Source organism: Phaseolus vulgaris, chromosome 11, assembly GCF_000499845.2.
Source record: "Phaseolus vulgaris cultivar G19833 chromosome 11, P. vulgaris v2.0, whole genome shotgun sequence".
NCBI classification, from domain to species: Eukaryota; Viridiplantae; Streptophyta; class Magnoliopsida; order Fabales; family Fabaceae; genus Phaseolus; species Phaseolus vulgaris.
Genome location: NC_023749.2, coordinates 7,216,317 through 7,241,496, shown reverse-complemented (window position 1 = coordinate 7,241,496; position 25,180 = coordinate 7,216,317). Strand labels below are relative to the sequence as shown.

The window sequence follows — 25,180 nt, the reverse complement described above, 5'->3', positions numbered from 1 at the left end:
AAAACAATGTATTGAAATAAAATATGTATTACATTATATGATATGATATAGTGAAGAAAGAGATAGAGAAAGGGATGATGGTCAAAGGTTGACTACTGATACAGTGAATTGATTTACTTCACAAACTCCAATTTCTTCTATATTTCACCGGCGTTCCGATCGATCTTGATCTCATCCACAATGTTAACTCGTAAACGACTCGTCGTTTCGTTCTCCCTCGCCACTCTTCTTCTCTTTTCCTCCCTCTCCCTCTCTCTCTCCAACAAACCCTCTCTAAACGACAACAAAAACAAGGAAAACGACAACGACGACGATGAAGATCTCAGCTTCCTCGAGGAACCCGATCACGTCGCCGCCCCTTCGCACAGCGCCCACTTCCCAGATCCCGACCACTTCAACGACGATGACGACGACGAAGACGACTTTGGCGACTTCTCCGGCTTTGACTCCTCCACCGAGGAGGCATTCAAGGAGCCCGAAGTCGACGACAAGGACGTCGTCGTTTTGAAGGAGCGCAACTTCACCACCGTCGTGGAGAACAACCGCTTCGTCCTGGTCGAGTTCTACGCCCCCTGGTGCGGCCACTGCCAGGCCCTCGCGCCCGAGTACGCCGCGGCCGCCACCGAGCTCAAGCCCGATGGCGTTGTTCTGGCCAAGGTCGACGCAACCGTCGAGAACGAGTTGGCGCATGAGTACGATGTCCAGGGCTACCCCACCGTCTTCTTCTTCGTCGATGGCGTTCACAAGCCTTACACTGGCCAACGAACCAAGTAAAATCACTGCATGTTTTCGATCTTGGAATTTCGCTTTCAATTGGCGTGGCATTGTTTTTGAATTTTCAATTGGAATTGACTGTTTGACTTCTTTGCTGCATTGCAATGCAGAGATGGTATAGTGACATGGATTAAGAAGAAGATAGGACCTGGTGTGTCCAACATAACCACCGTGGATGAAGCTGAAGGCATATTGACCGCCGAAAGTAAAGTTGTTTTGGGCTTCCTGAACTCTTTGGTTGTAAGTTTTCAAACGCAACTTGTTAGTCGAATTATTCGATAATTTAAGTTTGTATTTCAACACTGTTTAATTAGTTTATGTTTATAGTGTAAAAGGCTTTTATTACTAGGAACCAACCAGAAATCATGATAGATATGACTTTTAAGGGAATTAGTGTTAAAGTTAACAAACTTATCATATATGGTAGTTTGTAACTAGATGACAATGTAAAATCAGGTGCATATACTGTGTTCTCTTACGTTCATTATGCTCATACTGAGGTAAGTTTTGTCTAAGAGTAAGATACAGTGATACACTGCTTCATTTCCAAATAAATACGTGTAATAAAAGGGCCATTTGTCATTGTTGGTTTTCTGGTTTAGATTTGGTCGATCTTACCTTTGCTAATTCAATCTATCATACTGTTGATTGTTAGGCTTGATCTTTGCTTATCCTGTTATAATGTGCAGGGTGCCGAGAGTGATGAGCTAGCTGCAGCATCAAAGCTCGAGGATGGTGTCAATTTCTATCAAACTGTGGTACCTGATGTGGCAAAGCTTTTCCATATTGATGCAAGTGTTAAACGCCCTGCTCTGATCTTGCTAAAAAAAGAGGAGGAGAAACTGAACCATTTTGGTTTGTTCCTTGTTCTTCTCCCTCCCTTCCCTTTGAAAAAAAAAGTGACATTTCTGTTTTGTTTTTTTTTTGTCAGAAACTTATATATTTCACTGTCTCTGCAGATGGAAAATTTGTAAAATCTGAAATAGCTGAATTTGTATCTTCCAACAAGCTTCCTTTGGTTACAACGTTTACTAGAGAAAGTGCCCCGGTAATCTTTGAAAGTGAAATCAAGAAACAGGTAATTGCTTGTATTATTATCATTTTTTTATTTCCAATGTAGCATCAATTAGTCCTTGAAAAAGGAACAGTGACTGACATCTAATCTTGTGTGTTAAAAATTTCATTTTTAGTTGTTGCTGTTTGCGACTTCAAATGATACAGAGAAGTTTCTTCCAGTATTTAAAGAATCTGCAAAACATTTTAAGGGAAAGGTATATTTCCTCACGTGATATTACTTGAATAATTCTGTTCTTGCAATCTTTCTCTATAGTCTAGACAAATTTTATATTGCTATCTTTGAGTGTTGAATCTTCAGATATCTCAAATTTGATATTTCTTTCTGTTGTTCATGAAATAGTCCCAATTATAATTTGAGAATTGAGAAATAATAGATTTTATTTTCTTAGTTTTAACTATAATTCATTCACCTACCCTTCCCCCTCAATATTTAGTTCTGGTTAAGGCTCAATGATGTATTTTCTACTGTACAATGATCTGTTGCAGCTGATCTTTGTTCTTGTGGAAGTGGATAATGAAGATGTTGGAAAGCCTGTTGCAGATTATTTTGGCATCACTGGGGATGGCCCAAAAGTAATGATCTCCCTTCATTTCTCAATTTCATCTTGTGGTTTAGTCATGAGATTCTTCACATGTTATGTTGTGTAGGTTTAATATGAGAAGTATATTAAGTAACTGATGAATTTCCAATGTAGGTACTTGCGTACACAGGCAATGATGATGGAAGAAAATTTGTGCTTGACGGAGAGGTGACTGTTGACAAAATAAAGGTACTCTTCCTGCCCTTTTTTCTGTGGGAGCTCAGTTCATTTCTGTTACTACATTATGAAACAGGCACAAATGCTTTCTTCTATGTTTTAGTAAGGCCTGGAAGCGGTTGTGGCTAAAAAGTTGTGTTCTTTATTTCTTCTCAGGCGTTTGGAAATGATTTTCTTGAAGACAAGCTAAAACCTTTCCTCAAGTCAGACCCAGTTCCTCAAAGTGTAAGTTATTTTGTTGTCCATCCATATTCTATTTGCCAAAATTGAATGTCTGACATGTTTGCTTGCTTGATGTCAGAATGACGGTGATGTGAAGATAGTTGTTGGGAATAACTTTGATGAAATTGTCTTGGACGAGTCAAAGGATGTTCTTCTTGAGGTACAATTCTAAACCTTTAGTTTCCAAGTCATGTATTTGCACTTGCAACTTTGTTCATGTTAATCTAATGGTTATTGTATTTTTAGATTTATGCTCCCTGGTGTGGCCACTGCCAATCTCTGGAACCAACATACAACAAGCTTGCTGAACATCTTCGCAGCATTGAGTCTATTGTTATAGCCAAGATGGACGGAACAACAAATGAGCATCCTAGGGCCAAGGTAAACCCGAATTAAAACTAGACGTTGACAGAATATAGTATAGTTTGTGCTATTGCTGTTCTCAATAATTGGCATTTGCCCTAATTCTTGATGAGTTTTGAATTTTAATAGTACCGAGTAAGTATTTTTCTTTCTCCACTTTGCAGGCTGATGGATTCCCCACTCTTCTCTTCTACCCAGCAGGAAACAAGAGTTCTGATCCTGTACGTATGAAACATTAGTACACAGTTTCTCCATTAATCCTCCTGGATCTTGTTATACTATATCATAAGATGATTTAATATGTATCTGTTTCACTGTGTATGCAGATTCCTGTTGATGTGGATCGTACAGTGGTAGCCTTTTATAAGTTTCTCAGGAAACATGCATCAATCCCATTCAAGCTCCAGAAACCAGCCACAACTTCTAAACCCAGTAGCGAGAGTTCTGATGTCAAGGAGAGCCAGAGCAGCAGCACTGATGTGAAGGATGAATTGTAAGAGTTTAAAAGGCACTTCTATTTACGAGAGGTACGATTCAGACAGATGAAAACGAAGTGAAAAGGTGCTTAGCAAAGAAAATGTCAGTGATTGGGTGCGAAAAACCGTCCATTTTTCCTCACCCTGACCAAGACAAATGGCCAAGGAAAGGGTAGTGGAAAAATGAGGTAACATATGTATTAGATTCTTCGCCTTTAACCTTTGAGTATTAGAATTTTGGGCGAGACTTTAATTTAACAAAAATGCTTCGAAGATTTTATTTTATCTGCTATCAATTTTATTTCGGTATTCTGAAGTGTGGTCCTAATGTTAGCTTTGTTTGATAAAACCTATAGAATAATAAGTAAAAAATAGAGCTTTCATCGAAAAATGAGTTTAGCATGCAACTATTAGTCCATGACCAACCATTCCAAACTAAGTTAGACATTCCCGAACTATCGACAAAAGGACATTCATAACTCAACCATTAGTCTATTACCAAATATACCAACCATTCAAAATTTTCAATTCCTAAATTTTCAGTGACACCGTCGAATGAAGGGTGACACGATCTGATTGATGTTGTTTCTATACGTAGTTGTCTCAGCTTAAAGCTATACATGTTTTACTTTGTCAAAATGACATAATATCTTTATTAAGATGATAAAGTGAATGACATAAAATAAAAATAGCACTCGTAATTTTACAAAGAAAAAGAGGATTACTCATTGACTTTATTTTTCTATAATCGTTGTTTGTTGTCCCTAGGTATATACTAAAGCATTCGGATCAATTTGTTCCCAATCGGGACTGTTTCTTCCTGCACCTCCATATCTTCTTCTGTCACCTCCATATACAACATGAAAATACATTTTTATCCTTCTTGTGTCACCTCATAGATTAATTTTTGGATTATGTAATTCTGAAAATCATTTGAAAAAAGACTTCCAGATTACATAATCCGAAAGTTAAATAAGACTTTCGGATTATGTAATCTGAAAAGTAATCATGCATCTTCCGGATTATGTAATCCGGAATCTAATTACAAATTTGAAAAATGACTTCTGGACTATGTAATTCGGAATATTATAGAGGGATATTTTTGGAAATTTGAAAATTTATGGAGGTGAGAGAAGAAGATATGGAAGTGCACGAAGAAACAGTCCCCAATCGGTCTGGTTTGTATAATGCTGCAAATATGTGGACTAGCCCACAAAGCAAATGGACTAAGGAAATGTTGTCAGATATTTCTTCCTCCACCCCCATGATTCTTGACCTACCTCTATGGGTGTTGAAAAGGTTTATATTGTCCACATTTTAAATTTTTGAATTGTGAAATTAAAAAATATGTTTTGGATTTTTATATTTGAAAATATATTTGGATTGTTTAATCTAAAAATATATTTTGAAATATATTTATAGATCCAAGAATATATGTTAGATTTTTTGAATTATGTAATTCAAAATGCAGATGAAGTAATTTGGAAACGTATTTTTTGAATTGGACAATCCAATGAATTACATGATCCGTTAATGCACTTTAGATATTACAATCTAGAATGTTGGATTACTCAGTTTGAAAACATATTTTACATTACTCAATTTGAAAACATATTTTACATTGTATAACTTGGAATACGCTTTAATAGTAAATCTAAAACATTCTAAATTATGCATCTTGAACATGTGGATTGTATAATTTGGAAATATAATTTATATTGTATAATCTAAAATAAAATTATGAATTGTACGAATATGTTTTTAAAATAATTTAAGATAGATATGTATTTTAGACTATTTTCTACCAGTGGATAATTTAAACTTTTTCCACATATGGATATGCAAGAAGAAAGTATAGGGTGCTTAAATAAATTGTCAAATGGTTTTGTACTGGCCCAAATATGGTTAGTGGGTTCATGGGCTAAAAAGAAATTAAAAATACTTTAAAATTCCAATTTTTCTATAGTTATGCACTTATATTTGAGACTTTTTAACAGTTATTAATTATTAATGTTTCAAAATGTAACACTTTTTTTAACATTGACGTGATAATTGGTCATCTAAACAAATAATACAGACAATTTTTGCGTTAAAAAGAATGGCACGTCAGTATAATGTAGTAATAGTGTTTCATCTTAATCCTATCATGAAATTGAGGAGGAAGTTTATGATCCTCATTCTTCTTTATACATGCCAATATAAATGATGACATCAGTAATTCTTGGAAAAAATATATAATTGTTTACTATATAATTAATTATATAGTTTTAAAATATTAAATGGGTTCATAATCTGCAAATACTAAAGGAGCCCGCATTCATAGTCTCTTGTGTTTCCTTCATTTCTATTTATTTGTCAGTTATAACGTGAATATCATAATAATTACATTTTTATCAATTATATTATGTGTTTTCCAATTTTTAAATAATTTACACATGTTTTTCTTTATTAGATGGAGAGTTAGATGGAGAGAGAAATGAATAAAGTAGGAAACTATGACATTTTTAATTTTTTACTCATATATAATAAAATAAAAGGAAATACTTAACATATAATATATATAATTATTTCATAATTATATCTCAAAAAGAATATCTCTTTTCATAGGAATTTTAATATATACATCAAAAGTTTTAAAAATAAACAGAGCATTCAAATTAAAGCTATCACATTCTCCAGCTGCTCAGTGAACTCTATTATCTGCAATCTCATTTGTCTTGTGTACAACACGATCATTACAAGTAAAGAAACAAACACAAACAAATAACAAGGTAAGCTAGTTATAACAGTGATTCACAACACATAGACACTTGACTCTACTTCCGAAAGACTCGTGTGTTACTTAAACTCAAAGATATGCACCTGTCATATTATATCACTGTGAAATTTACACAGCTATGCCCATAAATAATCTCAATATCATATCTCTCCTAGTATGACATGGTTAACTCATACATGCCAACTTAGTTATTTTTTAAACAACTTACATATTCATATGAACCTCCTTCGACTCTCACCATCTGAATAACTTCATCTATATGATTCCATTATCTCAGGAGAGTCAGGATATCTCCTTCTAGACGACTTAGAGAGGGCCACTAGCTTCCAACTGAGACGAGCCAACTTCAGATAAGGTGACTGCATTGGCGGGCGACACAATCCCATATTCGATGCCAACATCGGGTGCTTCTGTTTCCGATAATCCCTAGTACACATCCTAAACAATCTTAACACAATATTTTCTTTCCTGAAAATACTATGTATTAATTAAAATTCATAATCTGAATCTCACAATTAACTCATATACATTTCTACAACATCTACTATATCTACCATTTCACATTTCAATTTCAATCAATTTCCAATCAACTGAAACACAAGAAATTTTGCGAACCCATTTCAATTTCCAATCAACTCGAAACAAGAAATCATGCAAACAATTTTTTTGAATTGATGACCACATCACCCCCCACATCCAGATCTTCTAGCTTAGGGTTCTATTGAAACCTTAAACTAGCTTCTCTGACCTTTACTTGAGCATATGCTCACGAAGAGCTCCAAACCTACCAAAAGCTTTAAGAGTAGCTTAACTTGAACCACATAGTCCTGATAAAAAATTGAACTATATCACTAGGACTCTGATCTAACAAAGACTAATCCTAAAACTAAAAGAGACACATGCATAAACTTAGATTGAGACAAACCTACAAGTTCAAAATTTGACTTAAAGAGAATAATAAAATTGAACTTACTCTATTAGAGATTTTGATCGGGTAGTCTTGTAGATCTCGCTGCCAAGAGTTTAATGGCGAACTCTGATCGTCAAACTGATGAGAACGAATAGGTTAGAATCTTAGAGAGAAGGGAGATGGAAGGAAAAGGGAACTTTTAGAAAGATGATGGTTCTTTTGAAATGAAACCTGAATAACTGAATTTTCTATTTATATGTTCTTTTCATTTTATTAATAAAATATTCAGATGTCATTTAAAATATACCATTTTTACTCTAAGTTAATTTTCTAGATCCTTCTAGAAATTGTACAATTTTTTTTAGTAAAATCAAGAAAAATTTAAAACCATAAAAAACACATAAAAAAAGGAATAAATGAGGGTACATTTAACAAAAATCCACATTTTAAAATAAATGGTTAATCCTTTCTACAAGACATTTTATATTTTTTTTTATAACTTTAGATTTGTTTTTCATTTGAGTTTTACATTAATGAATAATGAGAATAAAATTAAAATCCGTTATTAGATAATGTTAATTGGTATATTAATACTATTTTTTAAAAATTAATTGTTTTTATTAGTACGTGGATCATGTAAGAAGTGTAATATATCGAGAACAAGAAAGTATATCTATATTATTTATATAAAAACATTCATTTCTTTTTAACAAAAATCACATTACCTATAATTCCGCTGTTTGAAATAATATTCAAATATATTACTCTTTTTTTTCTTTTTTATCACATCGTACTATTTATGAAAAAAAATTTAACAGCACGTTATTGATTCTTAATAATTATTTGAAATTAAGAAAAAAGAAATCAAAATTGACGTAAACAACCTATTACAATTACATCATCACCAAACCTATTGTAAAACTGTATAAACATTTTTTATTGAGCAATGTTGGATGTAAAATTGGAACAACAGTCATCAAAGAAAGAACAATATCAACAATTTTCGAAGGAAAAAGAAAAAAAAAAAGAGACCAGGAGGGAAAGATAGAGTTGTTTATTTTAAAAATTAATAAATTTATATTAGATTTGAAACTGGATGATACTTCCTTGGTTCAAAACAATACTAATGAGATCATTTTTTTTATTTTTTTTAACAAATGTATATGTTAATTAAATAAACTATAAAACTATTATTTTATGGTGTAAAACATTCATCACATAGTGAGTAATATAGTTGAGATTTGTCCCTTTTTAATATAATTTTTTTTATTCAAACTTATTAAAAGCACAACTCAATCTTAGTGAGTTCACTGTCGTGTCTTCGACGACACATAACAACAGTGCTAAATTGGTGCAATTAATAATATTTTTTTTAAGGTTTTCTTTTACTATTTGTAAATACATATGGAAAATGGTGCATGTTCTCTTCTTACACACGGCACAAACAAATAGAGACAAAGTTTTCTTTTATAACCTTTTAATGTTTATTCGCCGAAAATAATAAGAACTATGTAAGATCTCATATTTTTATTATTGAACAAATTGAATAGCAATATATAATAATATAGTTAATAGTAATGAATTAATTACATGAGTTAAAGTTCCATATCACATTCACGTCACTTCCTTCTCAAGCTATCACTAACAGTTTCCGTCTTTCTTGCACTCTCCACGTGTCTTTCAACGCGGCGCCCATTCAGATTTCCTCTCGATCGAGACCGTCCGATCTTCTCGAATCACGAGGTCTCAGCCCTTATAAGGCCCAAATCATTATTTTCTGTCCTCACACTTTTCCAGATCTACCACTCCATTTCCCGTTCCGTTCAAAACAGTTCCTCTTTCTCTCTCACACACTTTCTTCGTCACCGCACTTTCAATCTCAGATCCAACATTCTTCAATGGCGAATCCTGCACCCGCAAAATTCTCCGCTCTTCTCTTCCTTCTTTCTTTCTTAGTCACCATCGCTTCCGCCGCCGAATCGCCGCCTCCGGCTCTCTCTCCCTCTTCTCCTCCTCTGCATTCTCCTTCTCCTCGTGTCGCTCCTGCTTCCCACTCTTCCCCGGCCAAATCGCCTCAATCTCCATCCCCTGCACCTTCTCCTCACGATTCACCGCCCCCTCCTCCGCCTCGGAACACTCCATCTCCTTCGCCGGCACCGTCTCCGGACGGTGCAGATGACGGCGGAGTCAACCACCACGATGTGGCTGGCGAGCGCGCTAAAACGTCCTCGGGAGGAATGAGTTCAGGGAAGAAAGCGGGAATAGCGGTGGGAGTGATCGTCGGTGCTGGCGTGGTTGTGTTGGGAGCGTTTGTGTACAAGAAGCGCCGCCAGAACATTGAGCGGTCGCAGTATGGATATGCAGCGCGGAGAGAACTTCTTTAGGTTGGCAATTCAGTATTATTCACCATACTGTTGTAGTTTTTTTTTTTATAATTTCAATTCTATTACAGAGTATTCATAATATCTGAATGATTTGAATTTAAATTTCATTTACAAATTACAAATTTGTTTTGTTCCTAGAAAGTAGCCCACATGTAGATCCGTGTATTGAATTTTGAGGACTCTTCATTAGTCAATTCCACAGGAACCCTACCATTGTTTTTTGTTGTTGTGTGTTTTTAATTTCAATGACATGATTAATTGATTATACTGTAAATGACTTATATTACTTCAATTTAGGTTAAAATATTTCTCTAGTGTTTATTTTTCTCATTGGATGGATTCAAATCTACTGTATCATTCTTTTCTCACTTCTCCAAATACCCTTCTAAACCCTTAATTCACCAAATACCCTTATAAACCCTTAATTCTGTTTTCTACTCATGTATGCATAGCAAAGACGACTGCACGTTAGTATCCCACGATCCAATAAGATCAATTTGCTACACATCCTTGGAGGACACTAAGAAAAACGAGTCTTCACAGTCAATTCAAATGTACAATTAAATTAATTAAGAGAAAATATTTGTTTCTACACAAAACAAAACAGGTTAATGCAAAATTGATTTTCTTATTATGATACTTTTTTTTTCAATTGCTCTGAATCGTGGGAATGCTAACGTGCAGTTTTTATCGTGCTGTGTGTGTGCATATGTAGTGAACGGATTGAAGGGTAAATTGAGTAAACAATTAAGTGATGTGCCAGCATATGATGAGTGGTACAGGATATTTGAATCCAGTATAAAACCCTCATCGTGATTAGAGGAATTTGATTTTTATATTCATGGCTGTTTAAAAGTATTTATTGGAAAAAGTCTATTTCTTCAAATATACTTTTTCATAAATAAGTATACATTATGTCAAAATACATTTAAAATATACAAACATGAGTCATATAATAAGTTTATAATTTAAATTATATTCACATGTATAAAATTAGTTTGAATTGGGGTTATATCATTTTTCAAAATCAAATAGGAAGTTCAATCCAATCTGATAAAAATGTTTATTTATTTATTGAATATTTCAGTTTATTTGGTTTCAATTATTTGTATTTTCTAGTGAATTGATAATTGCATTGGGTAATGTATTTAGAGTGGTTTAGGTAATCTGAAAATGAATGATGAGAAAAGAAATGGTAATTGCATTGCCTGAGTCAACTCCAGTCCTGGGTCAAAATTTGCATCCCTTTCTATGCGGTGCATATGGTAAGAAATATAAATTTGTATAGTAAATATTTTGATTATTACGTATAGATGTGGTATTGAATTATTAATTATTAATGTATAAATAAAATAATAGAGATTGTGGCTTAAATAAGGCAAACATCTTGTTCAATCAATCCCCATCAATGCAGGTATGAATAGGGAAGTGTTAATGGTCTGAGTTGGAAGGAATTAGTATATTTTAAATGATGGGTGTTGGTATGTATCCATAATGGATAGTGGGATACAGGCACCTTTATATGCTTCATTATGACTACTTATTTTATTTTATAACCCATCTCTTTTGCTTCAAAACATATTACTTCACAAAATAAAATATATTTTTTTAGATATTAACTATTTAGGAATGTTATTTTAAATTTCATAATAAATAATTATAAAAAAATATATTAAAAGGAAAGATAATGGGGTAAATTGGTTGTTCACATAATAATCACCATAAATCATTCACTTCTCATATAATTTCCTCACTCAATTTTTCAAAAATATCTCAAATCATCTATATCAAAGACTCATAATCTTCATAAATCAAATCAATCCTCTTAAAAATAGTGAATTACCTGTACCAAACAAAGTGTAAATAAAATGCCATATTATGCTTTTTGCCTCTTGGAAACTAACTATCAAGCGCTTATTTTTCTTTTATGTCTTTCACTATTTTTTGTAAGATTCCATTTCACACTATATTTCTAAATTTAAAGACAAACTAAATTAAATGCTTTCACACTAATTAATAATAGTTATACTTTTATTTAATATTTCTTTTATAGAATAAAAATGCCTTTTTTTAAATTACATTCAATTATATTTATTAAGGATAATACTTAAGTTTAATGATAAGAGTATTTTTTCCAAAAAAAATATTAAAATAGTAATATTAAATAGAGTTCAGGTGGATAAAAATTACTTATATTTAAGTCCGTTAAACATAATTTCTTCATTAATTTTAGTTGTTTGTGGTTGAGTTAGAAGAAGTAGATGGTTAGATATTAAACTTTATTTTTAAAAATATCGAATCTTAATTTATTATCTTAGAAAAAGTTTTTCCACTACATTAAATTCGAGATGACTGAGTAAAGTGAGTAGATTATATATACAACAAGGATGATGGTGATTTTTGTTCAATCATATCAATACAAGTGTCGTTGTATTATTATGTTGGAGACTTTTCTTTTTCACCCTGGATCAACCCATTGGCTGCATACTCTATTTCTTTTTTACATTTCATTCTATGTTAAAAATCTTACAGATCAATTTTGCAATATATAACTACGCTAAATCTCATTATACAATTTGTCACTTTCCTAGTATGATATAATATTACATGAAAAATTGAAAACACATTGTTTTTTTGGTCTTGGGAATAATTTACTAGGTATTTTATTTGGTTTATTATTAAAAGGTATTAATTAATTATGCTAATTTTATGATACTTCTTAAAAGTGCACAACTCGTTTTCTTAAAACAACCTTGATGAGAAAAATAAACAATATAATCCACAATACAAGGTGCAAAGTAAAAAATCGGAGATAGATCACGTGATAATAGATGGTTTTAGCTTAATTAATGAGAATGTTAAGAATAAAATTGTATTAAATATTTTAAGAAAAATATCATTTATGATAATTTTATGTGGTTAGAGAAAGTTACTTTATATAAAAGATTAAAAAAAGAAAAGTTAATTGATTCACAAGTTACATCATCACGTGGGATGTTTTTTCCCGTGATTTTGTGCTTATTTAGTGAGGATGGTACTAGAAAAACTATTTAATTTATTGATTATTTTGAAAACATTAAATGTAGAATTGACGTAGATGTAACTCATTTAGGAAACGAGAGAGGTTTTACAGAAGTAATTAATTAATGTAAAAAGTATATATATATACCAGATTGGTTGATTTTTTAAAAGAATTTTATATCCTTTCGAATCATTATAAAGGGATACTTTCTGCATAGTTTGTTAACCTCAATAAATGTAAAAAGTCAACCTTCCATACCAATTTATTCCACACCTGAAATAGTATCACTTATGGTCAATTAAGGTGGGAAATGCTCTTTTTAATGATAATAATTGTTTAATTTGCCTAGAATCTCACTTGTAAAATTGCAAAAATGTAACAATATCACACAAGATACCAGATATATATTTTCCTTAGATAAATCAATTTGAAATTATTCTTAAATAAATTTTAAAATAGTAAGTATGATGAAATGACAATGTACTGATTGATTGGAAGTGTGAATGGTAATCTTCTGAAGTTATGTTATTAACCACAAAATGGATGAAATTAAAATTCAACCTCTAACTATATGAACTATATATGTGCTAAAATTCATATATTTTTTATTGAGCAAATTGAGAAACAAATCCTCTTTATTTTTATATTATATTTTATTATGAATTTTGTAGAGCATAATATAATATGAATTTTTTTTAATAAGGTGGATGTAACATCGACGCAAGAAAATAAATATATATTATTATTGGAGAGTCAACATTAATTATAGTTAAAAACATCTCATAGTATATATAAGTGGATGAAAAACTCATCTTATGAGTCAGTTTTATAAAGTTGAATTAAATTAAAGTTTAATTTTTAATATGGTAATGAGAGTTTATTGGGTTTATTAGACCACCCGTTATCAAGCAACGATCAAACCATCCATTATATAGTCACATGCATGAGTTGACAGGTCTCGGGAGTGAGGATGTGTGTTTGAGATCTCACATTGATTAGAGATAAAAACATTTCATATTATATAAGTGAAGTACAAACCTCACTTTATCAGTCATTTTATAAGATTGAGATAGATTTAAAGTGCACTTCCTATTAACTACATATACATGTTGGTCTCGTACATGGTTGGTCTCCTCCTATTTTCTCTATAGAGGTTATGAAATTCTTGTGGAAGAGCTATATTCTATGTAGCACTCTGACATAGACACTGATACGACACGGACACGGATAGTTCAACATGTATAATTTTCAAAATGTAGGATACATGGACACTGGTCTATATATTATATAATTATGAATTATGAATTGAAAATAAATATTTATATGCACAAGTATGTCTGAGTTATCTTTTTTTTGCAGAAAAATGTTTCTCATGGCTGGTTTAAAATGATTTGTTCCTTGTTTTTATAATCATAATAAAAACTTATAAATTAGTTTGAGTTTTTAAAAAATTAATATATTTGTCCTTTTTTAAAATTGTGTTGGAATCATGCTAGAATTATCAGAGATCCACAAGATATTTTTTTGAAATTGACACTTCACCTATATATGTTCTACTAGTGTCGTACACATGTTGGTGTCTGATACGTGTGTCCGACATTAAAGAAGCGTATTCGAGACTTATACTCTATATCTCTATAGAGCGAATGTTGGGAGTCCATTTTTTTTTTCATTTTGCAGCCTTGCATCAAATTGAAATATGGAATTGTAAGAAACTCCTTCTATTGTCTCCTAAAATGTGCTAGCCTTGAAGGCAATATTTGAAAATTCTGTCCTAAAATTAAACCTGTAAAAACAATAGTTACTGTTGAATTGGAGTTGGACAGTTAATAAATAAATTTATGTTTTTAGATTTATATATTGTTTTAAGTAATAAGATAATATAAAAGCATAAGAATCAAGACGCGGAAAATTATAAATTGATATAAATGACTAAATTACGTTTTAGGAGATAACCAAAAATTTGGTCAAATAATGTATACATATGCATACTGTTTTAAAAATGTGTTTTTTATTTATTTATTTTATTTTATTAATTTATTTTAGATTAAATTAAAAATGAAAAATATATGAATGTAAAACTTAGATAAATATTGATATTTCTGCGTTGGTTTGTATCGTTTTCAGTTTTTACCTATTCTTAAATGAGCCCAATCTTGGTCAAACCCGCTAGTATAATGTTACAAAATACGCTGAGATACATGAATTAAACCATTTAGTGCTTGGTTAACCAAAATTTGATATTGTGTGAACAACCAACTAATTTAGGTAGTTCCAAACCAACAACAGAAAAACATCAAAATTAACAAATAACTAATCTTGGACAACGTTTATGTTTGACAAAGGACATGCAAAAAATAAAAGTCTTTGTTACCACATTAAACATGAAAGTTATAACAGTCTTAGATCACTTTATCTTAATAATTCGTCTACATATGCAACTATATTAAATTTTAGAGAAAACTTCCTTGTTTAGTGAAATGCTACCTAATTCAAAGAAGAATATCTCCATTAGATAATATGACAAGAAAACAAGTCCAAACTCGAAGAGCTTATTCAGAAACTCACATTTGCAGGTTCACCCTTTGCCCTTAATCAAATGAAAATTACAAATTCTCTATGTAGGATCTGTTTGTCTGTGTTTATTTATGAAACTTTTTAATTATCAAAGCGTGTTTTTTTTATAATAATTAGCAAATATAAACCTCAATATTTCATATATAAAACAATCTTCTAAAAAGGTTTTCAAAAGATTATTTTGTCATGCAAGAGGCAGCACAGTTCAACATCCATATCCGGTGGTTACTTTATGTTTCAAAGATGTTTAAATACTGAAGGAATCCCACAATTACATGACACAATAAGCTTATAAATCACGTGACAAATGTAGCTAAAGATACAAGCTTTCTGACTTACCAGTCATGTTAAATATGTTCTGCAGTAATGATTAGTTGGCACTTAACAATAATGATATCCACAGGAAATGTTTCGTGAATTAAATTTCACTAGACTGTCTACAACTCCATAGCACGTGCTCAAGATATAAAGAAGTTATATATAAATGTATTGTACTAATGGAAAAAAAATAGAAAAACCAAATTGAAGCACAATATCATACATTTTTAAGTATTTTTTCATGCATCCTAGAGATCCTATGAAAGTAACATAAAACAATCAATGGGAATATTAGCCTGGGTGATAGCTTCATACTTGTCCAAGCGAAAGAATTTGTTTTGCAAGTGGGACATTAGGTCTACAATGTGACACTGCAAATGAATCACAACTTATTTAAGAGGTCACTGCCTCAACGAATGAATGCTTCTCCAAGATGGCAACTGTCTCTTCCTTTGCACTGCAAATGATGGGTAAACAAGAACAATCGATTTAATGCAACATAAAACTCATACTTACAAAATATCAAATATACATGGTAACCAAAGATTATGAACAGGTTTTGTTCAAAACATGCACCATTCTGCTAGTAAAACGTGTCAGTTGAATCACTATTATTACTTAAGAAAAGGCTTCGGATAGGAATGCTGGCCGTTTTTCTTATGCATTTTGCAGAGGTCTATGTAAGTTCTCCCAACTGGATGAATTTGGTGTCATTCATTTTAAATGGTGAAATACTGAACAGAAAAATCCAAGCATTTTCATCGTATATTCGAGTGGGAAAATGATTTAACAGAAATAGTTTTTGACATCTGCATCTTACAGCACAGTACATGTTTTAAACAATGTAGTATAGTAAAGTTTAGACCAGCTACCTTCCAGGTCTAAGTATCCTATATTTGTGTGGTGCAGTGAGGTCCACAACTGTAGAACCTGTACGACTTGATGGAATCAAACCACCATCATAAACAAAAGCACAGTGTTCCCAGAGGTTCTCAAAGTCCTTGGTGGAAAGACTACTTGGCTGTCCACTTAGGTTTGCACTGGTGAGGGCTAGAGCAGTTTCTGAAGCACGGGCAATGGTCCTGATGAAATTGCAATCAGGCACTCTAACTCCTATACTATCCAATCCTGGGTTCAAAGATCGTTCAAGAACGCTTGACTCTCCTGTAAAATATCCAGGTATACATACTATCAGCAGACAAGACAACAAATAGGATCTTTATAACAGAATCAAAGGTTCACAGAAGATATTTTGACAAAGGGATCGAAGATATAGGAATACATTGCTGCATTAAATAAATTTCTTTGCTAGCTGATTGCTTTAAACATATGTTATAGATTATTCTGCATATTTTTCTTCCATAAATTTATTTTCCATTACACACTCTCTCTCACATATGACAAACAGACCTCGTTTTAGTACAACTGTAACAGGCCCAGGAAGGAGGGAATCAAGCAGACCATGAGGTAAATGGTCAGTGACAGCAAAACGGTTTATGTCTGATACGTCACCAACACAAATAGCCAGAGGGCTGGTATGTCTACGGCCTTTGATCTCATAAATCCTGTTAACTGCTTCCAAAGAGCTTCCAACATGCCCCAATAGAAAGTAAGATGTAATCATCAATCATTCAGAATGCAATTTAATAAGAGACATAGGAAGGTCCAAATATGTGGACACTAGCAAACGAAATTTTGAACACATTTGATTAAAACCAAAAAAACATGTAGGCATTCAGAACGATGGGTTTTCTCCCATATGATGTTTATGAAGCTTTTTACATCTTATCAAAACCTGTATGAAATGGATATATAGCATAAAACAATTATTCATCTGCTTCTTTTCAGGAAGATCAAATTTTACTGACCCAACATTTCATTGGATATACTGTCAGGAAATATTGTGAAAAGCTTTAATTAGGCTCGTAGATTAAAACAACAGATATGTTTTAGGCATACAAAACTTTTTTAAGTCCTTTTTGAATCCAGTCCGACCAACAGCAAGCACTCGGCAATGCTATGCACTAAGAGAAAAAACGATATCTAGATTTACAGAAATTCATTGAAATTTCACTAGTTTAATGGTAATGGTGCAGTTACAGCTTCATTCTTACTTAATGCTATACTATACAATAGTGTTTTCATAATTTTCCAGCAGAAGGTACAGAAAGAAGAAAGATTCAGTTAATCTGAAAATATTTCCGTCTCCATTTTCTTTTATGTTGATTTAACCAAGCTTGAACTTTAATTTTCAAAAACATAGTTATAACTAAAATCCAAGACAGTAAAACCACTACAACCAATGTTTATTACATTTACCTAGAAAAAATATAAAATGCAACACAGAATTGAAAAAACAACTAGAGGGCCAGAAACAAAAGTGAAGCTTGAAGGATTTCAAGCATACAGGCTATAAAGGCAACATTAGTTTTGAAGCAGAGATTGAAATAGCACCATACCAAGCATCACAAGCAAACCCGTAGAGCGTATCAGTGGGTACTGCTATGACTTTCCCAGCTTTCAAAGCTTCAACTGCCTCTCCAGCATAAGCATCCGTGGCAGGATGAACCACCCCACTACCCATATAACAATTTTCCACACTGCAAGCCATGCTTTTGGAGAAACCCCTTCTCAGCCCTTGACACTGTTGCAAACGTCGAACAGCCGACAACCTGCGAAACCCTGAAGCACAAGTGTCACATGTAGAACTCAATTTTAGAGTTGACCAAAAAGGTTAAGTACCACATAAAATTGTCATTTTTTATGCAATATGCCACCAAAGAAAGCATTATTGACCATGAAACACAAGTGGGCATACAAGAAGTTAAAAAATAAGGTTGAAGGGTGACAAATTTGGTTAATTGATTGACCCACCAACTGTTTGATTGAAGTTCCAAAAAAGAAAAAAATAAAAAAACACAGAGAGAGAAGGGACTGACAAGGGTTGTGACTAAAGGTCACCTCGGAAGGAGAAATTGGAAAAGAAAGTAGTGTCGAGGAGAAGCACTCCTTGCGCCGAAATATTCATTCTATGCAAAATCTGTATTCAACTATGCTCTGCTCCATAATCACTTCTCTACCCAATACCTTATAGACACACTCTCTGTTCCTTCAGTTCTCCACTTTCTACAATTGTTTTTCTGTTTCATTTTAAAAATTAAATATATTTTTTATTCTTCTAAAATTACAAATCATTCTATATAATTCTTTTAAACTATATGGATTTTTATTTTAATTTCTATGAAATATTATTTTTCATCCTTTTAAAATTTAAAATCGCTAATTTTGATCATAATGTTTATTTAATGATGAATAAATACCATGTCCTTTATAATTCTTACCTATTTTGTTTAAAGGTATTATTTAAACACCCTTAGAATAATTATTTGACTTTTCATTATATAAATTCTTAAAATGTGCAAGTCAATAAGTTAATTATTAATTTTTTTTACTAATTTATAAATTGTTTTGACCAAAAAATAAATAAAAAATCTAATAATTATGTTAAATTAGTTTGTTTTATAAGTTAAAGCTATAAACTAGTTCACATATAGGTAGTTGATAGTTTTTAATTTTATTCTATTAATATCTTTTATATTTTAATATATTCTTTATTGTTTTTATTTTTTTTACCTATTGTTATATATTTAAATTCTACGGAGATAACTAATTATTGTAGTATTTTAATATTTGATGAATTAATTTTAAATTTTTATGCAGTTTAAATTTTTTTTAAAAATATAATTATAAATTGAAATAAATAAATCATTATATGTTGATATGTGAAAATTATAAATAATAAAAATTGTAAAAAAATGATGTAAAAATAATCTAAATTCAGAAATAATTTTTTTAAAATTTTCTGAAGAAATAAATAAAAATAAATTTAATACTAATTATATCAACTCATTTAAAAAATATTTCTTCAAATAAAAAAATATAAACTTTAAAAAAAATAGAAGTACTAAATTTTTTAAATAATAATTTAATTATTTAAAGAATCTAAAATTATAATTATATAATAAGATATTTTTGCTTAGCATCACAAATTTCGTTTATATAATAAAATATTAAAACTTATACAGTTATATTCTTTTATGTCATCTAATTTTATAGTTAGTTTACCAAATATTTCTAATATAATAGATTAGCTTATCAACCGTAAACTTCTAAATTTTGAATTTATTACTTAGAAATTAACTTATCAAGTACAATTAGTTTATCAGCTAGTTTTATCCTCACACGCATTTATAATAATAAGTTTCTGTCTTGTAGATATACTTCGTTAAATATGTTGATTTAATATAAAATTTAAGACTGTTAATATTAAATAATATCATTATAAGAATAAAAATATTATTTTCTAGCTTCTAAAAAGTTAGAAGTGTAAAAAGAATATAATTAAAATTACAATTTTATAAAACTTTGTATTGTAACAAAATAAAAGTTTGTAAGAAAGTCTTAAAAATACGATAATTATGCAGTGAAATAAGACTCCATAATATAGCATTTTCATGAGAGATGATTTAACAAAAGTATATAATAATACTATAGATAAAAAACAATTTTAAATTTTAGAGGAATTAAAATTAAAGAATATATTTACAATAACTAGTACGAAGAAAAATCATTTGTGAATAACTAAAACATATTTAATGCTTTGCTTTATTCATAATTTTCTACCATTATATGTTTTGAGTAAAAATGCATTACATTAATTTTATTTAAATTAAATGTTCATTGTGAACAGAGAAAGGATATGTTTATAAGAACATTTCTAAAAGAACTTCAAAAAATAAAACTATTTTTAAACGAGTTTCTTAATATTATGTACTAAAAAAATAACTTCTTTATAAATTAACTTTGTGAATAAATAATAGATAAAAAACTATCTGATAGAATTTTTATGAATGATCTCGGGTATAAGTTACCTTTAGTTTAAGAAAAAAAAAAGTTAATTTCTATTATTATTCTTATTAAATTATCTTATAAACTCTTATGAAGAATTTCGTCCAAACATGTTTTAAAAGAAGATTTTTTTCACAACTTTAATCTTAAAGATTAACTTATAAATTAACTCATATGTAAAAGTTATTTCATAGTTAGTTAGGTTGGATATGGTTAATATAGTCTCATCATATTGCTTGAAAGTCAAGGTTAAGGATAAAACCGTGACGAAATATTGACCTCCAAAACAGATAATACTTTAGATGTGGTACTTGAGACCCTCACTTAGGAGTCGAGATTAAGGAGATTTTTTAAGGACAAAACCGTGACAGAACACCGACCTAAAAAATGACGGTAATTAATCCTAATGTTGTTATATTTGGATTTGAGGTTGGAACAATTTCAAATAATTTTTCTTCATCTTTTTATTTTTTAACTTGTTCATAAATTAAATTTTACTTATTGAGGTTGTAACAATTTTAAATAATTTTTCTTCATTTTTTATTTTTAACTTGTTCATAAATTAAATTTTACTTATAAAGAAGTGAAATTAATTTTTCTCTTCCTATATTTCCCTTATACTAAGTTTTTTTTTTTTTAAATTATGAACGATAGTATACATCATCCTATCTAATGTGGGAATTCAATTATGATTTTTACTTCTTCAATCTCAATTTTTTCATTGCTCTCCTCATAGTAGAATAACAAAATTATTATTTTAAAATCTTTGCACTCTCTACAATAATTAATTTTTTTTTATAGATTACACGTTCTAGAATTTTTTTGAAAAAATATTTTAAAATATGTTCTCAAGTTTTTATTTTAAAATATATAATTTGAAGTTGAATTTTAACTATTTTAAATTGATTTTTTGGGTATACTTAATAATAAACTTAATTAAGTTCTAAGCGTATCATAATTTTGATTGTTTTTAATTAAGTTTTATTTTTATTTTTTTGGTTCTATTGAATATTACAAAATTTATATTCTTCAATTGAGTATCTATCATTTAAACATTTGGTTAATCGAATTACGTACACATAGTTTCTCTGTCAAGAATAACTTTATTCGTCATAGAACACATTATATATTTACCTACATTTGTAGGTCTTTGAGGAGATCCTACATTAGCCCCAAACGTTGTCTCTAACTAGAAAAATAAATGATAGAACTTGAGAAGCTTATTGACCAATTGATCCTTAAAACTCACTAGGATAAGTGGTATTATTAAACCAAACAAAATAACAAGCAATAAAACCAAAATGAGATAAAACACCTAAACTATAAGATAAATAAGCTTCTCCATATCATACAACTGCACGCCAAATCCATGCAAAGGGTTTGGTAAATATGTCAGATTCTACCGAATATACAAATCTAACCCAACCATACATACCCTCCAATTATATCTTCCAAATCGTTCAAACTAACAATCCATCATTCATCTCCGAAAGGCAATTTTAATAAATATTCAAATAGAATAATTGGACTAAGGGTCATATATATATATATCCAAAATAAAGAGTCTTGATACTATATCAATCTTGTTATTTGTTTCCACATGTTAAAAAAATATGATATTTTAAGATTAATAAAAAAAAATGATATAACTGTTAATCTAAAACAACAAATGACTTTGTATTTTTTTAATTGAAAACATGTTAAATAATAAAGTTGTCATGTTCCCAATAACTTTCACATTATTATTATCTATAACAATCAAGGAATCGTTACGGTCATAAACATTAATGTTAGTGACAATGAAAATCCCTTATTATCCATTTTTTTTAATAAACATAATAAAAATTTATTGTCATTCTATATTAATTATACCATCTTATTTTTCTTAATGTGTAAAGACAAGTAAACAAAATGATGTAATGTCACCAAATCAACCGAAAAATTAGAAGACATTGAGTCATCTTGAAAAATATAAATTTTTTGAATAAAAGGAAATTAATAGAAACTTAATTAAAAATACCTAAATTTATATAATGAATTTTTGAAATAATTTTAAATCTATTTTAGAATTCTTGTTCAAAATGATTAAAGAAATATAAAATCTAAAACTTTTCGAAAAGCCCTTGTTTGATCCAATAAAGAGGGCCACCACTTTCATTCATTCAAAACTTAGAAGGCAGATTCTCCCTGCACCATATCATTTTGGATTGCACCCAATATACACAAAAAAAAGGCTAAAATATCCTTAATGAAATGAAAATTAGGGTTTAGATAATATGTGCACTCAACCCACACCCAACTCACCCAGCAGCCTTGCATCCTTTATTTTTATTCTTGCCGTCACTGTGGCTGCCGGAACTCGAAGCAACATTGAGACACTGCGACGACAGAAAATGAAGCCACCGGAGAAGGAGATGAAGTCACCGGAAAAGGATTGAAGCCACCGACGAAGCTACCGGAGAAGGAGACAAATCGCAGAAGGTGAGTTTTGAGGTTGTCAGTGAGTTCTGCACTTTTATCTTGAAAGTGTAAAAAGAGAAGAATGTCACAACGATAATCTTTAGGAATGTCAATTGATGTCGTCGCGGTGCCTCTGCTGTTTTCGAGTTCCGTTGCTGTAACAATCACAACAAGAACAAGAATGGAGGTGCTTGGGTTGCTCTGTGTTTAAGTTTCCAAGCTTCTGTGCGCTGCCTCACATTGACCACCGAAAAATTAAGGGTGCAAGGCTGCTGGGTGGGTTGGGTGTGGGTTGAGTGCACATTTTACCTAAATCCTAATTTTCATTTCATTAAGGATATTTCTATATTGGGTGTAGTCCAAAATGATATGGTATGATATGGTGTAGGGAGAATCTGCTAACTTGGAATTGTGAAAGAGGATGTTATGGGCCTCCATATCTTGTATCTTTGATGGATTCGTTTGTACCATTATGACATGAAATGGAAGAACATTCCACGATTATTTGACAAAAGTATTTTGAGAACAACATCATTCTGAATTGTTTCAAAAATTTAATTTTAATAATGGTAAATCTTATAATGGGTATTATGATGTTGAATCTGAAATAGTGAAAAATCAATTCTGAATTATGTGTTTTAAAATATTATGTATAAAATTATCCTTTTTAAATATATTTTTCTGAAAACATTCTAAAGTGTGTATTTTGAAAGCTTTTTAATACATTTTTTAAAAAGTGTCAAGATTTAAAAAAATATTTTTTGTCATTCCATTACAATAGTATGTAAAAATAACATAGGGGTGAAAACAACAAAAACCTTCGACTCTTCAAGCATAAGACATGTGCATTTCAACTAAACATGTTATATTGCACTTCCAAAAATGTTGCATAACATTCATACTTCATTATTTATCTTATGGACATCAATGTTCTAAAGTTTCATATTAGACTAATCTTACTCAAAGAAATAAATAAATTTTGGTTAAAAATTATTTTCACCAAAAATCAGATTTTGATAATATTAGATCATTTCAATAATTTTTTACTCAAATTTTCTCTCTTAAACCAAGTCCATAAATTGCTTTTACTCGTGCAATCAAATCCTTGAATAAGTTTTTTAATATAAAAACTATAAAATCCTCTTATATTTTCATATTTTGCTTTCCAGGAACAATCTCCATTAAAATATTTAAATCTCATCCACTCTAAATTCATCGATCAAAACATTATATTTTACTTCAAATAGAAAAATTTCTAAATTTCTACTATTCAACAATATTTCTACTATTTGAAGTGATGCCAATTTAATTTTATTCTTTGTATGTGTAACAAATAGTAAAATAATTCCTAACTATTATCGTTTGATAGGTAAACTAATTTATTGCCAAATTAATCCTTAAAGTTATATTTTGATGATACAATGGTCTATTGTGTTGTTTCAAGAATTAAATTAATATTTCACATATTTAAGGACTAAATTGGATTTTTTTTAATTGTTCAAATTTTGCTCAAACTTGCTTTAAGTGTTCAATTCTGAAATCTTTATTTTGTGCTAAAAAAATGAAAATTTAGAACGAACTACCGGAGACAATTAAATAACTGTTATTCTAAATCTAAAGTAGAAATTAAAGTACAAAAGTTTTCATTTAACTTTAGATTAAAGAATAACAATTATTTTAATTCAATAATTTTTTTAAACTCAACCATTAAACTTGAGCAAAAAAAATCAGATGAAATTCTCAGACTAGTTATAAAGGAAATTAAGCAACCATATTAATGTTATCAGATTCTGCTTTTCTGCTTCACATTTGATTAACAGAAAGATGCAACCAAGTAGTCATTTTCAGTGTAAAATAGCTGACACGATTTCTTATTTTTCTAAAACAAGTGTGCTAGCAGATAAAGTAGATAATACAATTCAGTGTCAGCTTGAATAGAATAAAGCAAGCTTTGTACACGAAAAATTCAATAAAAGAATAAAGCAAGCTTCTTTATCTTGGTGATAGATTATGGCAAACATACTTGGTCAAAAAAAGAACATTGTACACACTACGTGTCATAACAACTTTTGCAGTGATCTTGCCATATATACATATCATTGGATAGAAGGTCAATCAATACCTAACTGAATAAAGAGTAGAGATTTCCATC

General features: G+C 30.4%; 3 protein-coding genes across 4 annotated transcripts; 2 read left to right on the top strand and 1 right to left on the bottom strand.

Annotated features, from left to right (window-relative positions):
• On the top strand, positions 1-3,986 carry LOC137810634 (protein disulfide isomerase-like 1-4). The gene is made up of 12 exons (XM_068612019.1): positions 1-770; positions 885-1,014; positions 1,464-1,629; positions 1,734-1,852; positions 1,965-2,045; positions 2,338-2,424; positions 2,547-2,621; positions 2,766-2,834; positions 2,911-2,991; positions 3,078-3,212; positions 3,359-3,415; positions 3,521-3,986. The coding sequence occupies exons 1-12, from the start codon at positions 181-183 to the stop codon at positions 3,689-3,691; spliced, it is 1,761 nt and encodes a 586-aa protein (XP_068468120.1). The 5' UTR covers positions 1-180; the 3' UTR covers positions 3,692-3,986.
• A 5,141-nt stretch (positions 3,987-9,127) lies between these two features.
• Positions 9,128-9,964, top strand: LOC137825696 (classical arabinogalactan protein 5-like). The gene has a single exon (XM_068631435.1). The coding sequence runs from the start codon at positions 9,258-9,260 to the stop codon at positions 9,741-9,743; it is 486 nt and encodes a 161-aa protein (XP_068487536.1). The 5' UTR covers positions 9,128-9,257; the 3' UTR covers positions 9,744-9,964.
• A 5,774-nt stretch (positions 9,965-15,738) lies between these two features.
• Positions 15,739-18,802, bottom strand: LOC137827122 (uncharacterized). 2 transcript variants are annotated; one of them, XM_068633347.1, is made up of 5 exons: positions 18,600-18,802; positions 18,120-18,342; positions 17,071-17,246; positions 16,533-16,824; positions 15,739-16,117 (listed from the first exon to the last, which is right to left on the bottom strand). In XM_068633347.1, the coding sequence occupies exons 2-5, from the start codon at positions 18,269-18,271 to the stop codon at positions 16,054-16,056; spliced, it is 684 nt and encodes a 227-aa protein (XP_068489448.1). In that variant the 5' UTR covers positions 18,272-18,342; positions 18,600-18,802; the 3' UTR covers positions 15,739-16,053. The 2 variants fall into 2 exon arrangements, with proteins under 2 accessions (XP_068489448.1, XP_068489440.1); XM_068633339.1 differs by having other exon boundaries at positions 18,622-18,777.
• Positions 18,803-25,180: the final 6,378 nt, after the last annotated feature.